Source organism: Gorilla gorilla, chromosome 12 (assembly GCF_029281585.2).
Source record: "Gorilla gorilla gorilla isolate KB3781 chromosome 12, NHGRI_mGorGor1-v2.1_pri, whole genome shotgun sequence".
Classification (NCBI taxonomy): Eukaryota; Metazoa; Chordata; class Mammalia; order Primates; family Hominidae; genus Gorilla; species Gorilla gorilla.
The window spans coordinates 79,242,454-79,261,785 of record NC_073236.2 but is presented as its reverse complement, the minus strand read 5'-3'; the positions used below and the strand labels follow the sequence as shown (position 1 = coordinate 79,261,785).

General features: G+C 46.4%; 1 protein-coding gene across 19 annotated transcripts in view; it reads right to left on the bottom strand.

The window, feature by feature from the left end:
* Window positions 1-15,354, bottom strand: part of BCL11A (BCL11 transcription factor A) — a 102,431-nt gene extending 87,077 nt beyond the window's left edge. For 5 of the 19 annotated variants that reach the window (XM_019021561.4, XM_004029277.5, XM_031008277.3 and 2 more), the window contains exons 1-2: window positions 14,619-15,180; window positions 7,380-7,709 (exon numbers count right to left, since the gene is read on the bottom strand). In XM_019021561.4, coding sequence (XP_018877106.1) covers window positions 7,380-7,709; window positions 14,619-14,673 — 385 coding nt within the window. In that variant the 5' untranslated portion in view covers window positions 14,674-15,180. The other 14 variants (XM_004029278.5, XM_055378880.2, XM_055378877.2 and 11 more) reach the window with 12 other exon arrangements.
* Between the last annotated feature and the right edge of the window lie 3,978 nt (window positions 15,355-19,332).

The following is a 19,332-nucleotide window of genomic DNA, read 5'->3' as shown; positions in this document are numbered from 1 at the left end:
AGCTGTTGATTCTGTTAAAGGAACACATTATAAAAATCTTCTTTAAAACCTCAAGCAATGTGGACTCAAAAATATAATGGTGAAATATTTTAATGGAATTCCAGTTGAAAGTTGTTTTTTAAAAAAAGTACAAATGAAGGTACAGAAGTCCTTTAGATCAGTACTAGATTTAAACTGAATGTCTCTGTGTGTGTGTGTGTGTGTGTGTGTGTGTGTGTTTAATGGGGAAAGAGGGGTGTTGCAAATCACCACAAATATTTACACTGTACTCCCTTTGTTCAAATCACATACTTTTAACGGGAAAAGCTGGAACTGTGGCTATTTAAAATTTTAAATATTCAAACGCCTGTAATTAACCATATGAAACAAATTATGTTGCATTTCTCCATACCAGCACATGCAAAAAAATTCTGGTGGTGAATTGGGAGGTGGCAGAGTTGGGGAGACAACTCCAAGAGAAGAAAAGGATGATGTTTTCATTTCACTATAGATCAAAGGAGAACAAGAATGGAAACTGTGGCATATCGAGCATTTTTCCATTGCTGTCTTTCACACTGGGCTATCTAAGTTTATACAATTCCCCAGACTAGCTGCATATTAAGCTTGCTGTGTACAGCTTTATTATGGTGCGGTGGTGGAAGAAGCATTAATATTCCAGCTCCGCATCTGACAGGGCATTTACATGCGCCCATCTGAGCGGCACCTGAGAGCTCCTCCAAGGTGCAGTAACTGTGCGCCTATTGTAAAGGCAAATGAAGCTCACCTATTCCCTGCTGGGATCAGAAGTGACCTCACCACTCCCCATGCCTCAAATCCTTCCCTTGCCAACCTAACTCAATGCCATTGCAGAATGACGAATGAGCTCAGAAATAGACCCCAAGTTACTAACCCTGCTAAGAACAGCAAAAGCCTTTGCTGAAATGTTTTAAAAATGCATAGGGAGTGCAGCTGGCCAGTAAAAAGCAGGGAGACAAATTCCAATGAACCCAATATGGAATACGTTACATTTTAAAACTGATTAGAAATACAGTCTGATGTTTACTGGCTTCAAATTGAGTTTGGCATCAAGTATACTGGCTTTAATAATGCTGGCACTTTTAAAATTATTATTATTTTAAATCTGTCTTTGGTCTCTAGGAGCACATGTAGAGAGCTAAAGAATTCTTATTTGTCAGGTTACATTTCCTGGAAATTAAGTTTGTGACAGAAAATGACTCCAGTAGCAATAATATGGTTCGTGCTCAAATTAATTAGGTCATGTTGTAAAAACTACGTGGCAAATTACAAAGGTAAATTTACTGATATTGGCCAGTGCTCTATACCCTGGTCGTAAAGGGGAGAAGCTGTTTAAGGATGCCCATTTACCTAGGTAGGAGAAAAGAACCAAGGAGGGAGGGAGACAACAGTCAATTTCCTATTTGTATTACAAATAAAAATAGTAGTCATTATCCATTAAATTATATAGTCTGAACATATTTTATGAACTTCATTAATGTCATCCAAATTGACACATAACATAAAAACCTGCTTGATTTGAAATAATGTTAAAAGTGGGCTCTAAGTTAGAATCTTTTTTTTTTAATCCTTGAAATAACAACACTGCTGACATAGCCATGACCCAAATGAAATCTGAACAAGCAGAAAGGTACTAAAGATGCTTGGTGATTAAATCTCATGCTAAAAAAGTGGCAAGGTGCCAGGCTGGGTCCAGCTTGATGCTAAGTGCTTTTTATTGCACAAAGCTGGTACTACTGTATGTAAAAACAGACTTGGGCTTGGGGTAAATTTTGTCAAATGACTTCTTTGTGCAATAAGGGGTGTGAACAGACCAACCAAAGTAGATTAAATTAACATCCAGTGACGCAGTCTTGGTGCATCTCCCTAGCTGTGCTTTCTCCTTCGGTTAAATTTAATATTTCCCCCCAAAGGAAAGCCAAACTTTCTTCCTTTCTTACTGACCAGCACGCAAAGCCACCATTCACCTATTCTCCTTTATTAAACACTTTCATTGAGAAATCACAAAAATCTAAAAAATGTTTCCCTAGGATTTGCATGTTTTTTATGTACCCCAATTTAGTACTCCCACATTAGCCAAACTACATGGAAGCTGCAGTGTGAAATTAATGATTTTCCAGGACTCTAAAAGGTGCCATTAATATGCATCCAACTCGCCTCCTCCCTGAGCTGAAGGTTGACTGTCCTGACCCTGCCTGCACGTTTCTACACCCAGTTGCATTTTCCAGCCCATGTGTAGCTCCACAATTAAATGCCACATTCACTAAGAGAAAGGTGTGCAAAACATATTTCAGATCCTTTATAGTAAAGGCACAACTTGCAACACAACAAGGAATGGGGTGATTTAAGAAATTACAGCACTGGTTTTGTGTGTGTGTGTGTGTGTGGTTATTTTTTTTTTGTTTTTGTTTTTTTAAGCTTTCACAGAATAAACACAGAGAACGGGAGGGAAACTTTGTCCCCCTTTGCTCCTGTTCTTGAAGTGAATACATATTTGTGTTTCCAATAAAAGGCCATTTTTACATTAACTGTCTGTAACAGCAGGAGACAGAAAAACTAACACAATCTCCACATCACACACAGGATGATCTTCATATCACGTGGACCTATTCTCAAAACATTATTTATAAAAGATGACTAGGAAAATGCACAATGCATCTTTTCTGTGTCACCACAAGGGTAATGTCTGAAGAAGTTTGGGATCTTTAGGATCTTCTACATTTTAGATATTTTTTTTTTTTCCTTTTGGCTTTCCTTAGTAAGTTTAGCAGCCATGCGGGCCACTGTGTTTAATTAAGCTTTCAAAAGTCCTGACAATGCCAACAATTGTAGGACACTTCTGCGGCTCAATCATGCAATCACTGTGACAGTTCTATTTACAATTTGTCTTAGAAAGAGTTTCTCTGACATTGTACTTTGACAAAACATCCAAGCTGCCAGTTCACAACCTTTCTCTGTCTTATTTACAAATACAGCTTGTATATAGGACTCCCAGTTTCATGAACATTAGTCTTTGGATAGTGGCCTCACAAACATAGGCTCCCTATGAAAATCCTAGGTACTTATTAGGAAACAATATTCTCTACTCTCTGGATTTTGAAGGTAAGTAAAATGTTCACCAGTATATTGTTTTTGTGGTAGTGGTGTTTTTTTGTTTTAACTGCCATGCTGAAAATTCACTTCAGAGGTCAGTCGTTTTTATTCAGAATCACATAAATAAAGAGAAAAGAAAAATAAGTAGTCATAATAGCATACTATAATTTATAGTCTCATTTACAATTACACCATAAGGTACACAAATACATCCTCCAGTTCAGTCTGAGCTAGGAGAGAATCAGAATGGATACAAAAAGAAAAGGTAAGTTCATATTCTAAATTCTGAAAAGCATATTGTATTTGATTTACTTTTAAGAGCATGCTAATGTATTTCCATTTTGAATTACTATATCTCCCTTCTTTAGAGTATCTGTCTGATATATCATTATCTAAATACCAGCTATACTGTCTAAGCAAATAATTTTAAATACCCTGATATAAATGTCTATGTTCATGATTTTAAAGAGAAAAAATGTTATATATCAACAGGAGCAGACTTTACTACATTTTATAGGACTTGTCATATTTTTTCTCTAGTCTCTCAAAAAGCTAACTTTATGACAGCCCAAACCTAATTTAAAGATTCCTATGTGCAATAAGCCAAAACCTCAAATCTGACATGATGGGATAATGTTTGGGTCTTTTCTATAAGGGAACAGCAGTTTCACATTCGGTAATCTTCCATGAATATTTCCCCCATCATAAAATATGAGACTAAAAAAAAAGAAAACAAAACAAAACCCCTATTGAAAGCTCTGACTGCAAGTCAAAGGCTGCTGATATCTGAGGGTGGATATTTGACACACATATTGATGAACTGGGCCCACACAACATAAGCTGCTAATTCCCAGCTAAATTAATACTACTTCAATGATCTCAATGGATCACAATCACACAATATTTTGAATATTTAAATAAAATGAAAAAAGCAACCTGATTAACATCTATGTGTACAGCTCATATGTGTACGTGGATGAAGTGGGGGAGCACATACCCATCTATTCAGCAGGTAAAAAGAATCCTCTAAAAAATACTCAGTTTGGGCCAGGTGCGGTCGCTCAAGCCTGTAATCCCAGCACTTTGGGAGGCCAAGCCAGGTGGATCACCTGAGGTCAGGAGTTCAAGACCAGCCTGGCCAACATGGTGAAACCCTGCCTCTACTGAAAATACAAAAAACTAGCTGGGCGTAGTGGCACACGCCTGTAATCCCAGCTACTTGGGAGGCTGAGGCAGGAGAATCACTTGAACCCAGGAGGCAGAGGTTGCAGTGAGCCAAAATCATGCCACTGCACTCCAGCCTGGGCAACAAGAGCAAAACTCTGTCTAAAAACAAAAACAAAACAAAAAAAAAAACTCAGCTTGGAGAGGCCTGAGTACAGTGAAAATGCATACCAGTTTACTCAAGATTTAAAGAACTCTGCCTTATTCTCCTATCTGAAAGTCCCGAATTCTAAGCTTTATTTATCTTAGGAAGAAGATCTGTCACTGTTTTATTCTTGCTTCCTGCCTATAAAATGGTACAGGCTCACAGTGAACTCAAATCCAACTTACATCACTTTAATAAAGCCTTTCCTACCCAGCACGCTTAAATGACTACCTTTTATGTGGTTGCCAAACATATTCTCCTAGAGATTCATCAATATATCTCTTTCCTTAATACAAGGCATTGCTTCTCCTTTCTTTTTGTGACACAATTCAAATATCTACTGAATGATTGCTGTTATTGTTTCCTTCCTCATCATAAAAAGAAAAGCAGACTTGGAATTGTGCAGACGTGCTTTAGAGAAATGGGCTGGGGGTACACATACAGCCGTCTTCCAGAACTTCGCTTCAGGGGCACCTGAGGGCCAGAGCATCGGAATTTATGTGCAATGGTAGAATGTTAACTTCACCATAAGAAACTCTTAATTCATTACTGTGAATTATGAGAAGTCGTGATTCTAGTTACTGACATATCACTTTGAGATGTGACCACAACTATTTATGTTCAGCCGGTTCCAGGGTGGGAACAGGTGATTAAACACAATGAAAGAAATCAAGACTTTGTAATTATTCATGCACGAAAGGTTTACCTCACCTGGGTCACAGCACTTGTGCGCCCATTGAATATCTTAGACATCTTAGAGAGCTTTTCGTCTCAGTTAATTGATTGATTATTAGCGCTATAAAATATATTTTAAATTTGCTTTTGGTTTTGGCTTCTCTAGGCTCTGCTATTATACTTGTTCTTTAAAAAAATAATAACAGAACCTTTAGACAACCAGGGAGTTCAAGCAAATATCTCTTATTTCCCTACATAGATTCACAACTATAGCAGTAAAAGCCTTAACTATATGTAGGGCCTTCCCCCCAGCATTTAGATTCCTCCTCTAAATACAGAGGCACAGAATTTTTGAGCTGGTTAATCTGAGACTGAATAACCTATTTGGGACCTCAGTAAGAAGTGTGGTTTTAATTCTTGCTTGACAGACACTGTGTTTTGTCTTTTAAACGAGCAGCTCGATATGTAAATACGATGTTACATCACGCAAGTGTTACTCCATATTTGGTGATTTAGCAAGGCTTTGGATCTCCGAAGACGACAAATCCCCTTCCGCCTGCTCTTGCTTCATTAATCATGCCTTACACTTCTGTTCATTTTCCTTCCAGTCACAAGACAACACATGGAAATGGTCATTCCCACAACCTGCTGGGGGGTAGGGGAGATAAAATCTTCACCTACATGTCACATAAGGTAAATGTGGTGGATTCAAGAAATACACTCCACAAATGCAGCTTCCCTAGCAGCAGATTTCCCATTTCACTAAAGGGAAAGTATCTGAGTGTTATCACAGAAAGCATTAAAAAAAGAAAGAAAATGCCACATTTGGTTTCAATGATCAAATTCTAGAGGGGGAGAGGAGAAATAATATGACATTTAATCCCCTCTAGACCACTGACCTATTATGGTTCAACTTTGTGGTCAAACTAGGTCGGAGAGACAAGTTCCAGTGAATCAATTCATGATATGCACTACCTTTCCTAAAACTGAACAAACCTCTTGCCTTTCGGGAGCTGGGTGCTAGGTAGATGGAAGAAAGCGATCCACCAACAGGCATGGCATGTCCGTCATCACAGAATCTGCATTGACTTTTGTCTAACATGCTCAAGCAAAAAATGTTTTGAGGGTCACTATATAGTGTTATTGTTTATCACTTAGAGCAGGGAATTTAAGTCCCACTGCTAGCCTTTAATTCCTTTTCCCTTGAGCTGCCGAGAAACCCACACACCTAGCTGCCTCGCTGCTAAAATTAACCGAAGGAGGGAGGGCTGTTGAATACGTGTGTGTATTTTTCCAAGAAAATTTTTACATTGTGTTATAGCAGAAACAGTGGAGTCTGGACTGGACATTTGTAAGGGTGACATGTGGCTGTGTAAACCACAAACAAAATCAAGATACATCTGTCAAAACCACATCAGAGACAAGAGAGAGCACAGAGAAGCATTTATCATTTAGCTGAGGAGGCAGGCTGCAGGGAGCAGCCGTTCCTGTCAAACCAACCTTTTGAAATTTCCAACATGCCCTTAAACTTTTCGAGTAAGCATGTCTGTGCGCTTCAGCAACTGCCCTCTCTACTCTGGCCTGGCCAGTCGAAAATGGCATCTTAAAGTCAAGGTCATGGTGTCATCCCACCACGGGGCTGTGTTTAATTACAGCCCCATCCGGGCTGACAGCCAATATGGATCCAAGGCTAGCCCTGAAGCTCAGTTAACTCTTTCCACCACCTCCAACTACCCTGCCAGCCCACTCTACTTCAGGGAAGCCTTGAGAACGAGCTGAACCCCTAAGGAGGCCTGGCCAGATGTTCTGAGTCAAAAAAGTCATTGGCTGAACTGCAAATGCCTATATGGCCACTTTGCCTCTGACACGTCACCAAGACTGGAAATGGACAATGGAAGCTGGACTAGGTGTAGTAAAGCTCAATACTTCAAAATGAGAAGGTGGGGATGGGGAAGAAAAGAAATCCAATATCGACAGATCCAGAGAGAAGGTGTCTGATGTGTGTACCTATCCTGCCTACATTTGATTCAGTGAGGTGGAAAATATTTATTTTTCTGTGTTCTGGACGTAAGCAACAGAAATTATTATTTTAACATTACAGGGCTGTCAGGGACAGTCACATAGAGTAATAGAGAAAGCACTTCACAACTCCTTACTGCTTGGCTACAGCACCTCTGAAAATGAAAAGAAAACATGCAAACAGCTTTTCTCCTTGCTTCTCATTTACCTGCTATGTGTTCCTGTTTGGGGCAAATTCCTCTAGATGACGTTGATAAACAATCGTCATCCTCTGGCGTGACCTGGATGCCAACCTCCACGGGATTGGATGCTTTTTTCATCTCGATTGGTGAAGGGGAAGGTGGCTTATCCACAGCTTTTTCTAAGCAGAGGCTGCCATTGCATTGTTTCCGTTTGTGCTCGATAAAAATAAGAATGTCCCCCAATGGGAAGTTCATCTGGCATTGCCCACAGGTGAGGAGGTCATGATCCCCTTCTGGAGCTCCCAACGGGCCGTGGTCTGGTTCATCATCTGTAAGAATGGCTTCAAGAGGCTCGGCTGTGGTTGGAGAAACAAAAGCACAATTATTAGGTGCCAGAGAGGACAGAAAGGGGAGAAGCACATCTCAACCCCATGCCATCCCACCACATCATGTAAAGTGTTTCTAGGCTTCTCTATATAATACCCAGAAAATGTGAGCATACAAAACGTACAAGGATGTGAAGGTTATCAACCAGAGAGCAAATTTGTCAATGAGGCAAATCATCACATATGTAAAGAAAACAGTCTTCCTTGCATAACTCCAGAGAACACACACACACACACATACCCATGCACACACCCACAGCAACAAATGTGTCTGGTTTGTAAGTTTAGAAAGAATGCTACTTAAATAGTTAACACAGGGAACATAAAGAAAGCTTAAATAATAACTACAAGAAAAACTGGTTAAAAAAAAGTGGATAGAAACCAAATTTGTTTCTTTTTTCCTATACACCAAGTTGTCCATTGTGCCAAAGAATGAAAGAAGAGGTGAATAAACACACACACCCTTTGTGTGTGAATGTATATACTCCTAAGTAAACAGACATGGCTTCATAAATAAGAAAGCTACTATGTCACACGAAAAATGTGCCACATTTACACTGCTGTAATAAGAAAACGACTGCATGCACCTATGAAACGGATCTAAATAATAATCATGTCGCAGCATAATTCACACTGCCAAAAACCTTTCTGCTCTCACTCTCAGCAGTGCCACAAAATCAAAGAAATACCAAATTCACGGGCAGTATTTCTCAGACACATTAGCTAAATGGGATACTTTTGAGTACTTAAGAAAATAAGCCAATTAGTCATTTTTTTTTATTCTGAGAAATGGAATGCCTATAATATTCTAAACATGTTTGCACTTGGTGGCATCTATGATATAAAAATCAGAATGGTCAAGCAAACACCACATTTCAGAGCAAGGCTGAGAAGTCCTTTCTTTAGACTTGAAATACTTCGCCTAATGTTGTCAAAGTGGACTAATTTTCTGAATGAGCTCCAAAATGCTTCATTATGAGACTATTTCTGCACACATAATCACCAGCGGATGGTATAACAAGGTAGACATGTCTTTCTTTCCTGTTTGCTTTTTTTTAACTTTGTACTAAAATACTCCAGCATCTACTTTACCAGCTTCTATCATTTTTTAAGCTTCCAAAGGGGAAAAGAGAGTTGGTAAGTCTCTGCTTGTGAAATCTTATGCTTGCTCTATCAAAAAAAAAAAAAAATCACAAAATACAAAACATCCAGGATGCTGCCAGTTAATAAAACTGAAGCAGAAAATGTACAAGTCTTAAACAGTTAATCAGTCTGACCTTCTTTAGCAAGCTGCCAATTTCACATTTAATGAACTTAAAGCCACAGAGAATCAAAAAATAGATTTTAATTTGAGTGTAGAATATTGGAACAGATTTTGATAAAGTGCAAAAATCCAGTGAACTCAGGTTAAATTTATTTCAACCCTACCCAGGCTGAATATTGAGGGGGAAGATCTGGAGTAACTCCCAGATGTGCTAGGTGAAATAATATTGAGAGAGCCCTGCCTAGCTGCACCTGTGCTCAAGTAGGACATCTCATAATTTCTAGCCTCTGGTACTCCTCCTAATTTAACATAAGGTCACCACAGGAATATGAAGGTTATATTCCTACTAATAAAGACAGTAAAGTAAGCACTTATGTTTCTTTGCCCAACATACTGGCCAAAAGATAAATACAGAATACATATGCATACTTTTCAAATAAAAGAAGACAAACGGAAGTGCCTCTGCATTGTGCCTTTATGTCATTCTTCTCTCACATTTGCTTCCATTTTGACCAAGTGAGGAATTGGGAACTCATTCTCAAAATATTCCTGTTGTCTGAATTAAGGATTTTAAGTACACATTGATAAATGTGGCTTTTTTGTTTAGCATTAGCTACAAGTTCTGAGGTTTACAGACTGAAGGAAGACTCAGGAAAATATTTTATTTTATCAAACTTACTAGTACATAGAACCTTTGCAAAAAAAAAATTTTTTTATTTCTACCGTTAAGATTCTTTTTTTTTTTTTGTTCCCAAGGTCTGACACATTTCTAAAAGTGGGAATATTATTTAGGTGCAAAAGGAAATATTCTCCTAGGTATCAAATAGTTAAAGGTAATGTGGTTCAAAACAGACTTGGTTAAAGTCTTCTAAATGTAGTGACTGAACTGATTTACAATCAAAACCGGGAAATGAAGTGGTAATTCAGAGGTTGCTGATTACACCTCCACATTTCACCTAATTAATTTTATAGGAGGCAAAGTTCTTGAAAATAACAAGATGATCAAATGTACAGATATAAAACCTGTAACCTCAACATTTTCTATGCTCTTAACGTAAATTATTGCTAATTAACAAGAATTATATCCTAATGTATGAAATACGTTTAACATCGGTCTCCTTGCAAAACATTTGGCTAGTGGTGTTCAGAGAAATACCAAAACGTGTTTTTATCATTGCTGGTATATTATTAAAAATCAGACAAAGTGGGACACAAAGAAAATATGAAAATACAATTCTCATGGTGTACTCTACTGATTTGCATTGACATCTTTTCTCAGTGGCAATCAACATTTCCTTTCTGGGCATCTGATAATTTCTCTGCATTTTAATGCAAATTCCCCTTTCCCTAAAAACCTTCCTAACCCTCAGCCATTTACCCCCTCCCTCAATTCAACTCCATCCTCCTTCGCCCCAACAATACCAACATTTCTAAGCTCCGGCCTAAACTCCGGCTACAAAGCAGGGAGTCCTCGATTGAAGTGGAAGGGAGTGGGCAAATAATCATAATAATTAGCCGCGAATTCTCTCTACGAGGGGAGGAAGAAACAGAAAATAAAATGCTTCTACGTTCAAACAGCAAGACAGCCTGGAACGTCTCAATGTCTCAGTGACAGACTGAGATCTCTTTCCTCTCTGTGTAGTTGCAAAAGAATAAATTTAAGGGAAAAAAATAATCCTTATAGGAAATGTTGGTAAGGAGCGAGCAAAACGAGAGCTGCCGGGGAGCGGAGGGGGAGGGGGGAAGGGAGATGTGTCTTCAAGTTTGCTTTCCAAGTCCTCCTTGATTGTCTTAACAGGGTAAAGAAGCAAACGGAGGCTGAAATTCAGAGAGGAAAAGCAAAGAAACAAAAGCAAAGCCGGGGGCTACAGGCCCGGGGCAGGGGCCCCGGCAGGGGTGGACCGTGCAGAAAGTGAAGTTGGGCGCGGGGACTCTGAGGCACAAAGCGAGCAGCGTGCTGGCTGCAGGCTCCCGCCGCGCTTGCTGCGAACACGTGCAGCAGCGCCCGCGGGGCCTTGGGGCCCGGGGGCCCGGAGACGGAGGGCAGCCAGGGGCCCTGACTGCTGCCTCCATGCCCGTCCAGCTCGGCCAGCTCGGCCGCGGGCTGACGGTTCCCTGGGCCTGCCAGTTGGTGAAAAAAGAAGTGAGGTTTGGAGAACCCGGCTGGTTAACCTGGTGCAGTCTCAGTATCTCCGCACACACCTCAAGCGCGGGTCCTGAAATTCATTCTGTGTCCACAAGCTTACACTTTTTACTTTGGGGGATCTCTGCAAATGCATTTCCCCTGCAATTCTGGGCACTGGGTGTGCGCGGCGGCGGCTGCGGTTATTCATTATTAATGACGCTGCTTGCCCGCATCATTATGATGATAACTATTACTATTGTTGTGATTCCGAGCTCCGAGGCGAGAGGGGGGGTGTCGGGCTGCAGAGCCGCCCAGCAAGCCAGCCGAGGCCACCGAGGTCTGTGCTTTGCATGGGGGTGAGGGGGTGGAAGAAGTGAGCCTGGAGACCAAATGCAAACTTGCCATATCCCCCTCTTCGGCCATGCCCCGAAGCCCTAGAGCGCGCACTCCCGGTTCCTCCCTACCAAAAATGCCGGCCCCGAAAGAAAGCGAAAACTGCACCGTGCTCCGAGCCCGGCGCGCGCTGGTCTCAGCTCGCGCACGGGGGTGTCGGCCGCGCGCCCGGTCGCTTCTCCGCGGCCCCGGCCAGAAGCATTTTTAAAGTCAAAATGAAGAACAAAGACATACGGGGTGATGGGGGAGAGAAAGGGAATTCTGCCTAACCGTTCTTTCCCCCCACCCCCACCCTCGCAAAGCTCGTTCCTCCCCGGACGAGAATCGCCGGGCAGGAGGTGGGGGAGGCTCTGGTACAGGTTCAAGTTCGCTGAGCTTTCTTGATCTTGTTCTGCCTCCTAGCGACCGAATGGCTCATTCAGCCCACATAGCAGAGGCGGGGGGCTGGGGGGGTGGTCCTGAGGACCGGGATGGCTCCTGCCCCCTCTGAGCACCCAGAAAATGAGGAGAGAAAGAAGTGGCCCCCTCACCCCCTCCCAAACTGGCCCTTTAACCCCGGGACAGGAGGAGGGGGTACTAACCCTCCCAGCCTAGAGTGTCCCAAGATGGACCCAGGAGGGAGAGGTGTACGAGGGAGCAGCCTGGACTGCGCGCCCCGGTCTGTCCTTTGAGCCCCCACTGCATCCTTCCGAAGAAGAGCCTGACTTTCCCGAGTCCTGCGAACACTGCCCTTCCTTCCCGCCGGTACCTGGCCGGGCTGTAACTTCACACCGCCGCGCGCCGCGTCTGATCCGCATCCGGCGCGGCCGGGGGAGTTGGGGGCGGGGGAGACGGGCGAGGGAGGGATGCGAGGGGGTGGGGAGAGGGAGGGCCCCGCAACGTGCCGGGGTGGGGGAGCTTCCGAAGTGTGTGACAAGTTCCAGGGCCCAGTGAAAAATTCAATTCCCTGTGCGCACCCCCCACCACCACCCCTTTAAAAAAACACAGAACCAAGTATAGGTGGTCCTTTAAAATTGCATCAAAAATTTAAAGTAAGAATCATAAATTGAGTAGGGGGGGAATGTGGGCCCTCACGCCTTTCTTTCCCTTGCTGCCAAACTTTCCTAAGTGCCCACCGCCCGCCTTTCCAGGCGCAGTCAGCAGGAGACAGCCACCACCACCAGCTCTTATACAGACTCACAAGAACCTCAGACCAAGCCAGGCCTGGGGAAGAGGGCAAGACCCAAAGGGTGAAGTGCTCGGGGTCCCAGGATCCAGCGCCCTCAAAATGCACACTCAAACACACTTCTCCCCTGCCCTTCCCCGGCAACCCCGCCACCTGGCCTAGTCGTGCTCGGGGCGCAGGGGGACTGGTGACCAGACCGGGCGGGGTGGGGGGTGGGCAGGGAAAGCACGTGGTGACCTCCTCGCGGTCCCGAGCTGTGGACAAGAGACGTCTGAGAAACTACCCAGGGCGGAGGGGAGGGGAGGCGCAGAACGCGCTTTTACAGTTGCTTTGCAAAATAAAAATGCTTTGCAAAGCCGAGTTTCACCCAGCCGATTTCGCAGTCTGGGAGGTCGAGAAGAGGTCTCGGCATTGTGCTGGGGGCGGACCAGGACCGCGGGCCAGGCTGGCGCGGAGACACTGCGTGGCCTGCCGCCGTGCCTGGCGGGTGGGCGCCGGGCGCCGGGTGGGCGATCCGGAGCTGGGCTGGGGCGCGGCGAGGTCGGGCAAGGCCCGGGCGAGGCCAGGCCGCCGCCGCCGCCTGCTCCGGGGCTGCCGCGCCGCGCTCGGTCCTCTGTCTGTTTGTTGGCAGGAGGCTCCCGCACACGCGGTGCTTGTAAACATTCAGACACGAGATTTTTCCCAATCAAAATCCACTTCCACTTTTTTTGAAAATCTTCCAAAAAATAGTAAGAGGAGGGAGTTCCTCTCTCCCTCTCCGTGCCGTCGGCGCCCTAAGTTTGCAACTGAAGGGGTTTGGGGGAACAGGGTGATTGTAAATTTTTTTCTAGATGAGAGATTGTGAGATTTTTGCAGGGGGGCTGGTGGGGGAGTCAAAGAGAAGGCCGTCACAGAAAAGGGTTGGCAGAGCGTTTGGCTTCGGTTTGGGGGCAAGAAATTGTACATTATCTTGCCTTGTTTTATTTATTTTATTTTTATATATTTATTTATTTATGTGCCAGTCTTCTCCTTGCTGCCTCTGAGGTTCGGTCGGGAGGGGAGGGCAGCGGCAACCCAGGCGGCAGCAGTCCGGGCTCCCTCCCTCCCTCTCCCGCGTGCCCCCGGCCGCCTCCTCCCCCGGCCCTAGCTCCTGCCCTTCGGCGGCGGCGGCGGCGGCGGCGCGGGAGGGCAAGCGCGAGGAGCCGGCACAAAAGGCAGCGGGACAAACACCCACCTCTGGCCGGAACAAAAGGCGGCAGTGCCGGCCGCGTCTCCCGTCCTTCCCGGTCCCACGGCTCTCCCCGTCGCCGCGGCCCCTCTCCCGACTCCGCGGACTCAGGAGCGCCGGGGGCCCCTTTCCACAGTGCCACTTTCTCACTATTGTGGGGATGACTACTTTCCTCACGCTGCACACTTGACCGTGAGCGCGCTGGTGTCCAAAGGCCAGTCTCACCTCTTTTCTCCCCGGGAATCGTTTTTTAGACTTGTACTCACTCACTCCCTCCCCCCCCATTTTCTTACGGTGAGTGGGAAGCAACCTTCCTTTCCCCACCAGCTCCCACCCCCAGGTTTGCATGTGAGTTGTTCGCATCCTTAGCATTGTTCATTATTTTGCAAAACTGGCGGGGGGGGGGGGGAGTGGAATCATTGCATTCCTTTTCGAAAAGAGAAATAAAGCGGCGGAAAGGAGGAAAGAGGAGGAGTCAAATTTTTGTAAAATTAAATAAAATTAAAAGGTGCGTGCTGTCTCAAAAGTGCATACACGGCAATGGTTCCAGATGGGATGAGGGTTTTTTCCCCGTTTAATCTCTTTTACCTCGACTCTCGGAGGTTTTTCTCGTGAAAAATTTAAAAATGCATGCACACACCCCTCTCTCCCCCTCGCTTTTGCTTCTAGTCCTGCGCGCTCTCGTGATTATTAATAATTATTATTACTATTATTGGGTTACTTACGCGAGAATTCCCGTTTGCTTAAGTGCTGGGGTTTGCCTTGCTTGCGGCGAGACATGGTGGGCTGCGGGGCGGGCGGCGGCGGCGGCGGCGGCGGCGGCGGCGGGCGGACGACGGCTCGGTTCACATCGGGAGAGCCGGGTTAGAAAGAAGGAGACTCCAGAGAAAATATCTTCATCAGTGCCTTTTGACATCCAAAATAAATTAGAAATAATACAAAGATGGCGCAGGGAAGATGAATTGTGGGAGAGCCGTCATGGCTTTTTTTTAAGCAAAAAAAAAAAAAAAAAAAAAAGAGGGAGAGAGAGAGAGAGAAGAGAGATAGAGGGAGAGAGAGAGAGAGAGAGATGAAAAAAATGGCAAAAGCCCCCCTGAGCTGCAAGTTCAAGTGCGGACGTGACGTCCCTGCGAACTTGAACGTCAGGAGTCTGGATGGACAGAGACACACAAAACATGGGCAGGGCGAGCAGGAGAGAAGGGGAGGAGGGAAGGGGAAGCTCACACCAATGGACACACATCAGGGGCTGGACATGAAAAAGAGACCAGGACAAGCCAATGGCCAGTGCGGGGCGGGGGAGGTGCGGGGCGGGGGGCTCCGCGGACGCCAGACGCGGCCCCCGGGGGAGGGGCGGGCCGAGGGGAGGGGGCGCTGGGGCCGCGGGCTCACCAGTGGCCGCAGCGAGCGCCGCGGCGGTGGCGTGGCCGGGAGAGAAGAAAGGGGTGGCAGGGGTGGGAGGAAAGGGTGGGGGGGAGCAAGACGTGCGCCCTGCTCCCCCCCACACACGCGGACTCTAAAATGAAAGATTATTCAAAAAAGAAAAAAATAGAGCGAGAGTGCACCGGGAGCCTGCAGCCCCGGGCTGGGGAAGCGCGGGCGGAGGGAAGCCAGGTAGAGTTGCTCCCGGACACCCTCCTCCGTACGCACACCCACTTCCCCTCCCCGCCGCCGCCGCGCTCGCTCCCCGCGTGTGGACGCCAGGGGCCGAAGTAAAAGCCCCGAGCCCGCGGCTGCGCTCGGGAAACTTTGCCCGAGGAGAGGACAGCAAAGAAAAATCACCCGAAGTTGAGAGCTGAGCCTCCAAGTTACAGCTCCGCAGCGGGCGAGGGGAGGTGGGAGGGAGCGCACGGCAACGCGGAATCCAGCCTAAGTTTGGAGGGCTGCGGGTCCGGAAGGGCAGCGCCCAAGTCTCCAGGAGCCCGCGCGGCCTGGAAAGAGGGGACCGGGGAGAGGCAGGCGGCGCAGGCCGGGGCCCGAGGGCGCCCCCAAGGCCGAGCCAGGGACCGGGAATCTGAGCGCCCCGCCAAGCGACTGGGTCTGAATGCAACTGAAAGCGCCGAGTCCCCGGCTCCTAAGGGTCGCAGAAAGAGAGCCCGAGGAATAAAGAACGAGGAGCCAGAGTCTGGCACCCGGAGGGGAGCGCCGGGGGCCTGGGCAAGAGAGGCACCGAGGCGTCCTCCTCTCTGAGAGGCCGAGGACAAAACGCGGGCAGTCCCGGGAGTCCCAGTCCCTGGGAATGTGCTCACGGCGCCGCGGGAGGTCCCCGAGCCGGGTCCCTGGGAGGGACACACCCCCTCCCACTCCAGAGCAACTGCAAAAGCACAGAGGGATGGGAAGAAAATGTTTCTTACGGGCAGAGCACAACTGTTCCTGTGCTGTTACCCAGGGAAAGAGAAAATGGGAATGGAGAGAGAGCGACAGGCTCGCAGGAGCAGCGGGGAGACCACGGTAGTGAGATGACCGCCTCGGGTCACCGCCGCGCTCCCCAGGCGCCGCCGGCCAAGGCGCACACCCGGGAGCCAGCAGCCCCCTGTCGCCTTTCTGCAGACGTTCCCTGGAAATTAGGGAAGACCTGTTGGAAATAAAACCCTGTCTCTTTAATGCACACACGCACACACACGCGCGTGCTGCCGCTGTCAAAAAGCGGGCTTCACTCTGGCGTGGGATACTTTCAGTTTTACGTAAAATGTACAGCAACAGCACCCCCTGCGATTGGAAAGTTTATTCAGAAACGTGCCTGTAAAGTCCCCTGGCGCCTCCCGCCTCCCAGCCTCCCTGCCTGCCAGCACCACTCTGCAGCCGCCGCCGCCGCCGCCGGGGAGATCGCAGTCCGATCCCAAATCTGGAAGGAGTTGGGGGGAGAGGAGAATGGACTCAGGTCCAAGGGAGGTGCGGAGGGTGCAGGGTGGAGACGGGTCGCCATGGCCCGCGAGACCCTGAGCGGCAGGTGGATATGTGTGAGTGTGTCTGCAGAGCGAGGAGCCCTCCTTCCCTCTCCTCGGAGCGGTTCCACAACCCCCGTCTTCTCATCCCCCTCTTCAGTCTAAAGGGTGTCGCTTCCGTAAACTCGCCCACTCGGTGGGGGGGCTTTATTGTTTTAAGCGAGGGCCCCGGGCTTGCACGCGCTCACCCATCCCGCAGCCCTGCCGGCAAGCGGCTGTTTATTCCTGTTTCGTCTTAGTAAAGTTTCAAGTCTACTGTGTTAGAAAATGACTGGCTTGCCTAGCTCGGCGGAGCTTCGGACCCCTCTAAGGAAGAAAAGGAGGTTTTGATGCTCAACATTGAGAGAGATGTGGGCTGGACTGGGATTGTGTCAATGTGGTTTGTTGTTTGTTGTTGTTTCCCTCCAGTTTGTGGGGGGGAGACCTCAAATTCTGTTTAAGAAGCGGGAAGATTCACTAGAAGTTAAGCTCTGTAGCTTGTGTGTGACACCATTTCCCCTTTTCACTGAGTTCTTCAAAGCAGGTCAGCATCTCTATTCCACCACAGTCTGCTTTTTGTCTTGTTAAACCAGCCTTGGAGTCACCAAAAGAATGTCTTCTTGGGGGGTGGCGGGGGAGGACGACGTGGGGGACGGTTGGAGGGAAGGTGAAGAGAGGGAAGAAGAAAGTGCAACTGGGAGGCCTTTGAAAAATAAATAAATAAAAGAAAAGCCCCTTCAGGTAACAATAGTGAGCCAGATTCTTTCAGAACCAAGCTTTTCAGATTTGAATATTGTTCCCACCCGTCCATAAAAGTCCATCTATGGAGAAGATATATAAATGAGCGAGTGAGTGTTGTGGAAATATATATATATGTATGATTTATATATAATGGTGTGTATAAAGCTTTTCGGGGTTGGCTGTAGTGTAAAAAGTAATGACTTTATTACCTCTGAAAGGTTCTGTGGTTCACATTTAACAGTCTTCTGAATTACAATTCATTACACAATTGTGTGCGCTCTAACGACGGCACCCTATCAGGGCTGCTATCTGTGGCTATTTCCAATAAATAACTGGCAACATTGTATTGATTTTCCTTTTTTAAAAAAATCATAGGAAATTAAGCACTTAGTTACAAGTAGGTCTGCTATGTTATTGCACTTGTTTCAGATTCCAGGGGGTTCCTTCCGAAACCACATCTTAAAACATACATTAAAAAGCCAGTTTTGCAGCTGCTTTCCCTAGGTGCCAATGGAGAGGTAAGCAGCGACGATTCCCCGACATATATTTAATTTCACCATCATAATATGCCCAGGGTGAAATGGGAAGTGCCCTCCGCTCCCGCACCCCCCCCAGCCAGATTTCACCCAGTCCAGAAAACCACGGCTGTGTGTCGGCATTTGATCCCTCCTGGTCGTCGACCCCCCTCCCCGGCCCCTGGTGCCCTCCCCTAGGGCGACACCCCCTCCCTCAGCACACTGCTGGATGCTCGCTAAAGAGCCCGAAAGTGGGGGAGGGGAGGGTTTGTATGTGTGTTTAAAGAAAGATGTGTCGTTTTAAGAGATTTTAAAATATTACGTAAGTATTGATTAATGATGCAGGTGGTTTTGTAGAGGGGGTGAAAGGTCACTTTAAATGCGCACACTTGGATACACAATAAGTATATTTACCTTTCCAGAAGTGGCTTTTAGAAAGTAATAAATTATGACAACGTTAAAATTATTTTCTGGCCGTTCAGTTAACTTCGTTTGGGGCTGTAGAGCTGTTGCTGCTCCCATTGAAAGGGTAATTACGTTCCGTGGGCTCTTTCCCAAACCTTTGGTGACGACACTGCGTGTAAACTCCAGGCCAGCAGACGACCCCTCCCCTTCCCTCCTCCCCCTTTTTATCTTGCCCGCGGAGGAGACGCCCCAGGACTTCCTGCAATATATATTCTGCCTCTGATCTCCGTACTTAATAGCCAAGTCCTAGTTTATGCTTTATAATGTGTTGACAAGTTTTCTAACAGACTTTCTGAAATAATGCACATATATTCACGTCGGTTAGAAACCCACCGTATTTTTAGAGTTGAGTAGATCTATACCCTAATGCAGTGAGAGAGTGTAAATCATACAGGATTTCATAGTCCTTTCAGTAGTTTTCGGTATGAAGTATGAGCCGCGTGGCCTCCAGACGTAACCTTTTAGAAAAAAAGACAGTGCTTTTATTTTATGGTGTAAAGTGCTTTTAGCTCCAGGGCTCTGAACGTGAATGTGGTCAACAAACAGCTCGAAGAGGGAGACTTAATACAGTCCCAGCCCTCGGACCGAGGATCGCCTGGCGCGAGGGACTCGGGCTGAGTTGGAAGACGAAGGGTTAAAAGGTCTGTCAGGATGGAAACTACAAGATTAAAATAAAATATTCACTGTCTGCCTTTAGGGGGAAACACCTTCATAGACTCAAAGATAAATAAGTGAATGACTGAATGAATGATTAAAAATACAATCATTTCCTTCTTGATTTTTACTTTAGCCTTTTT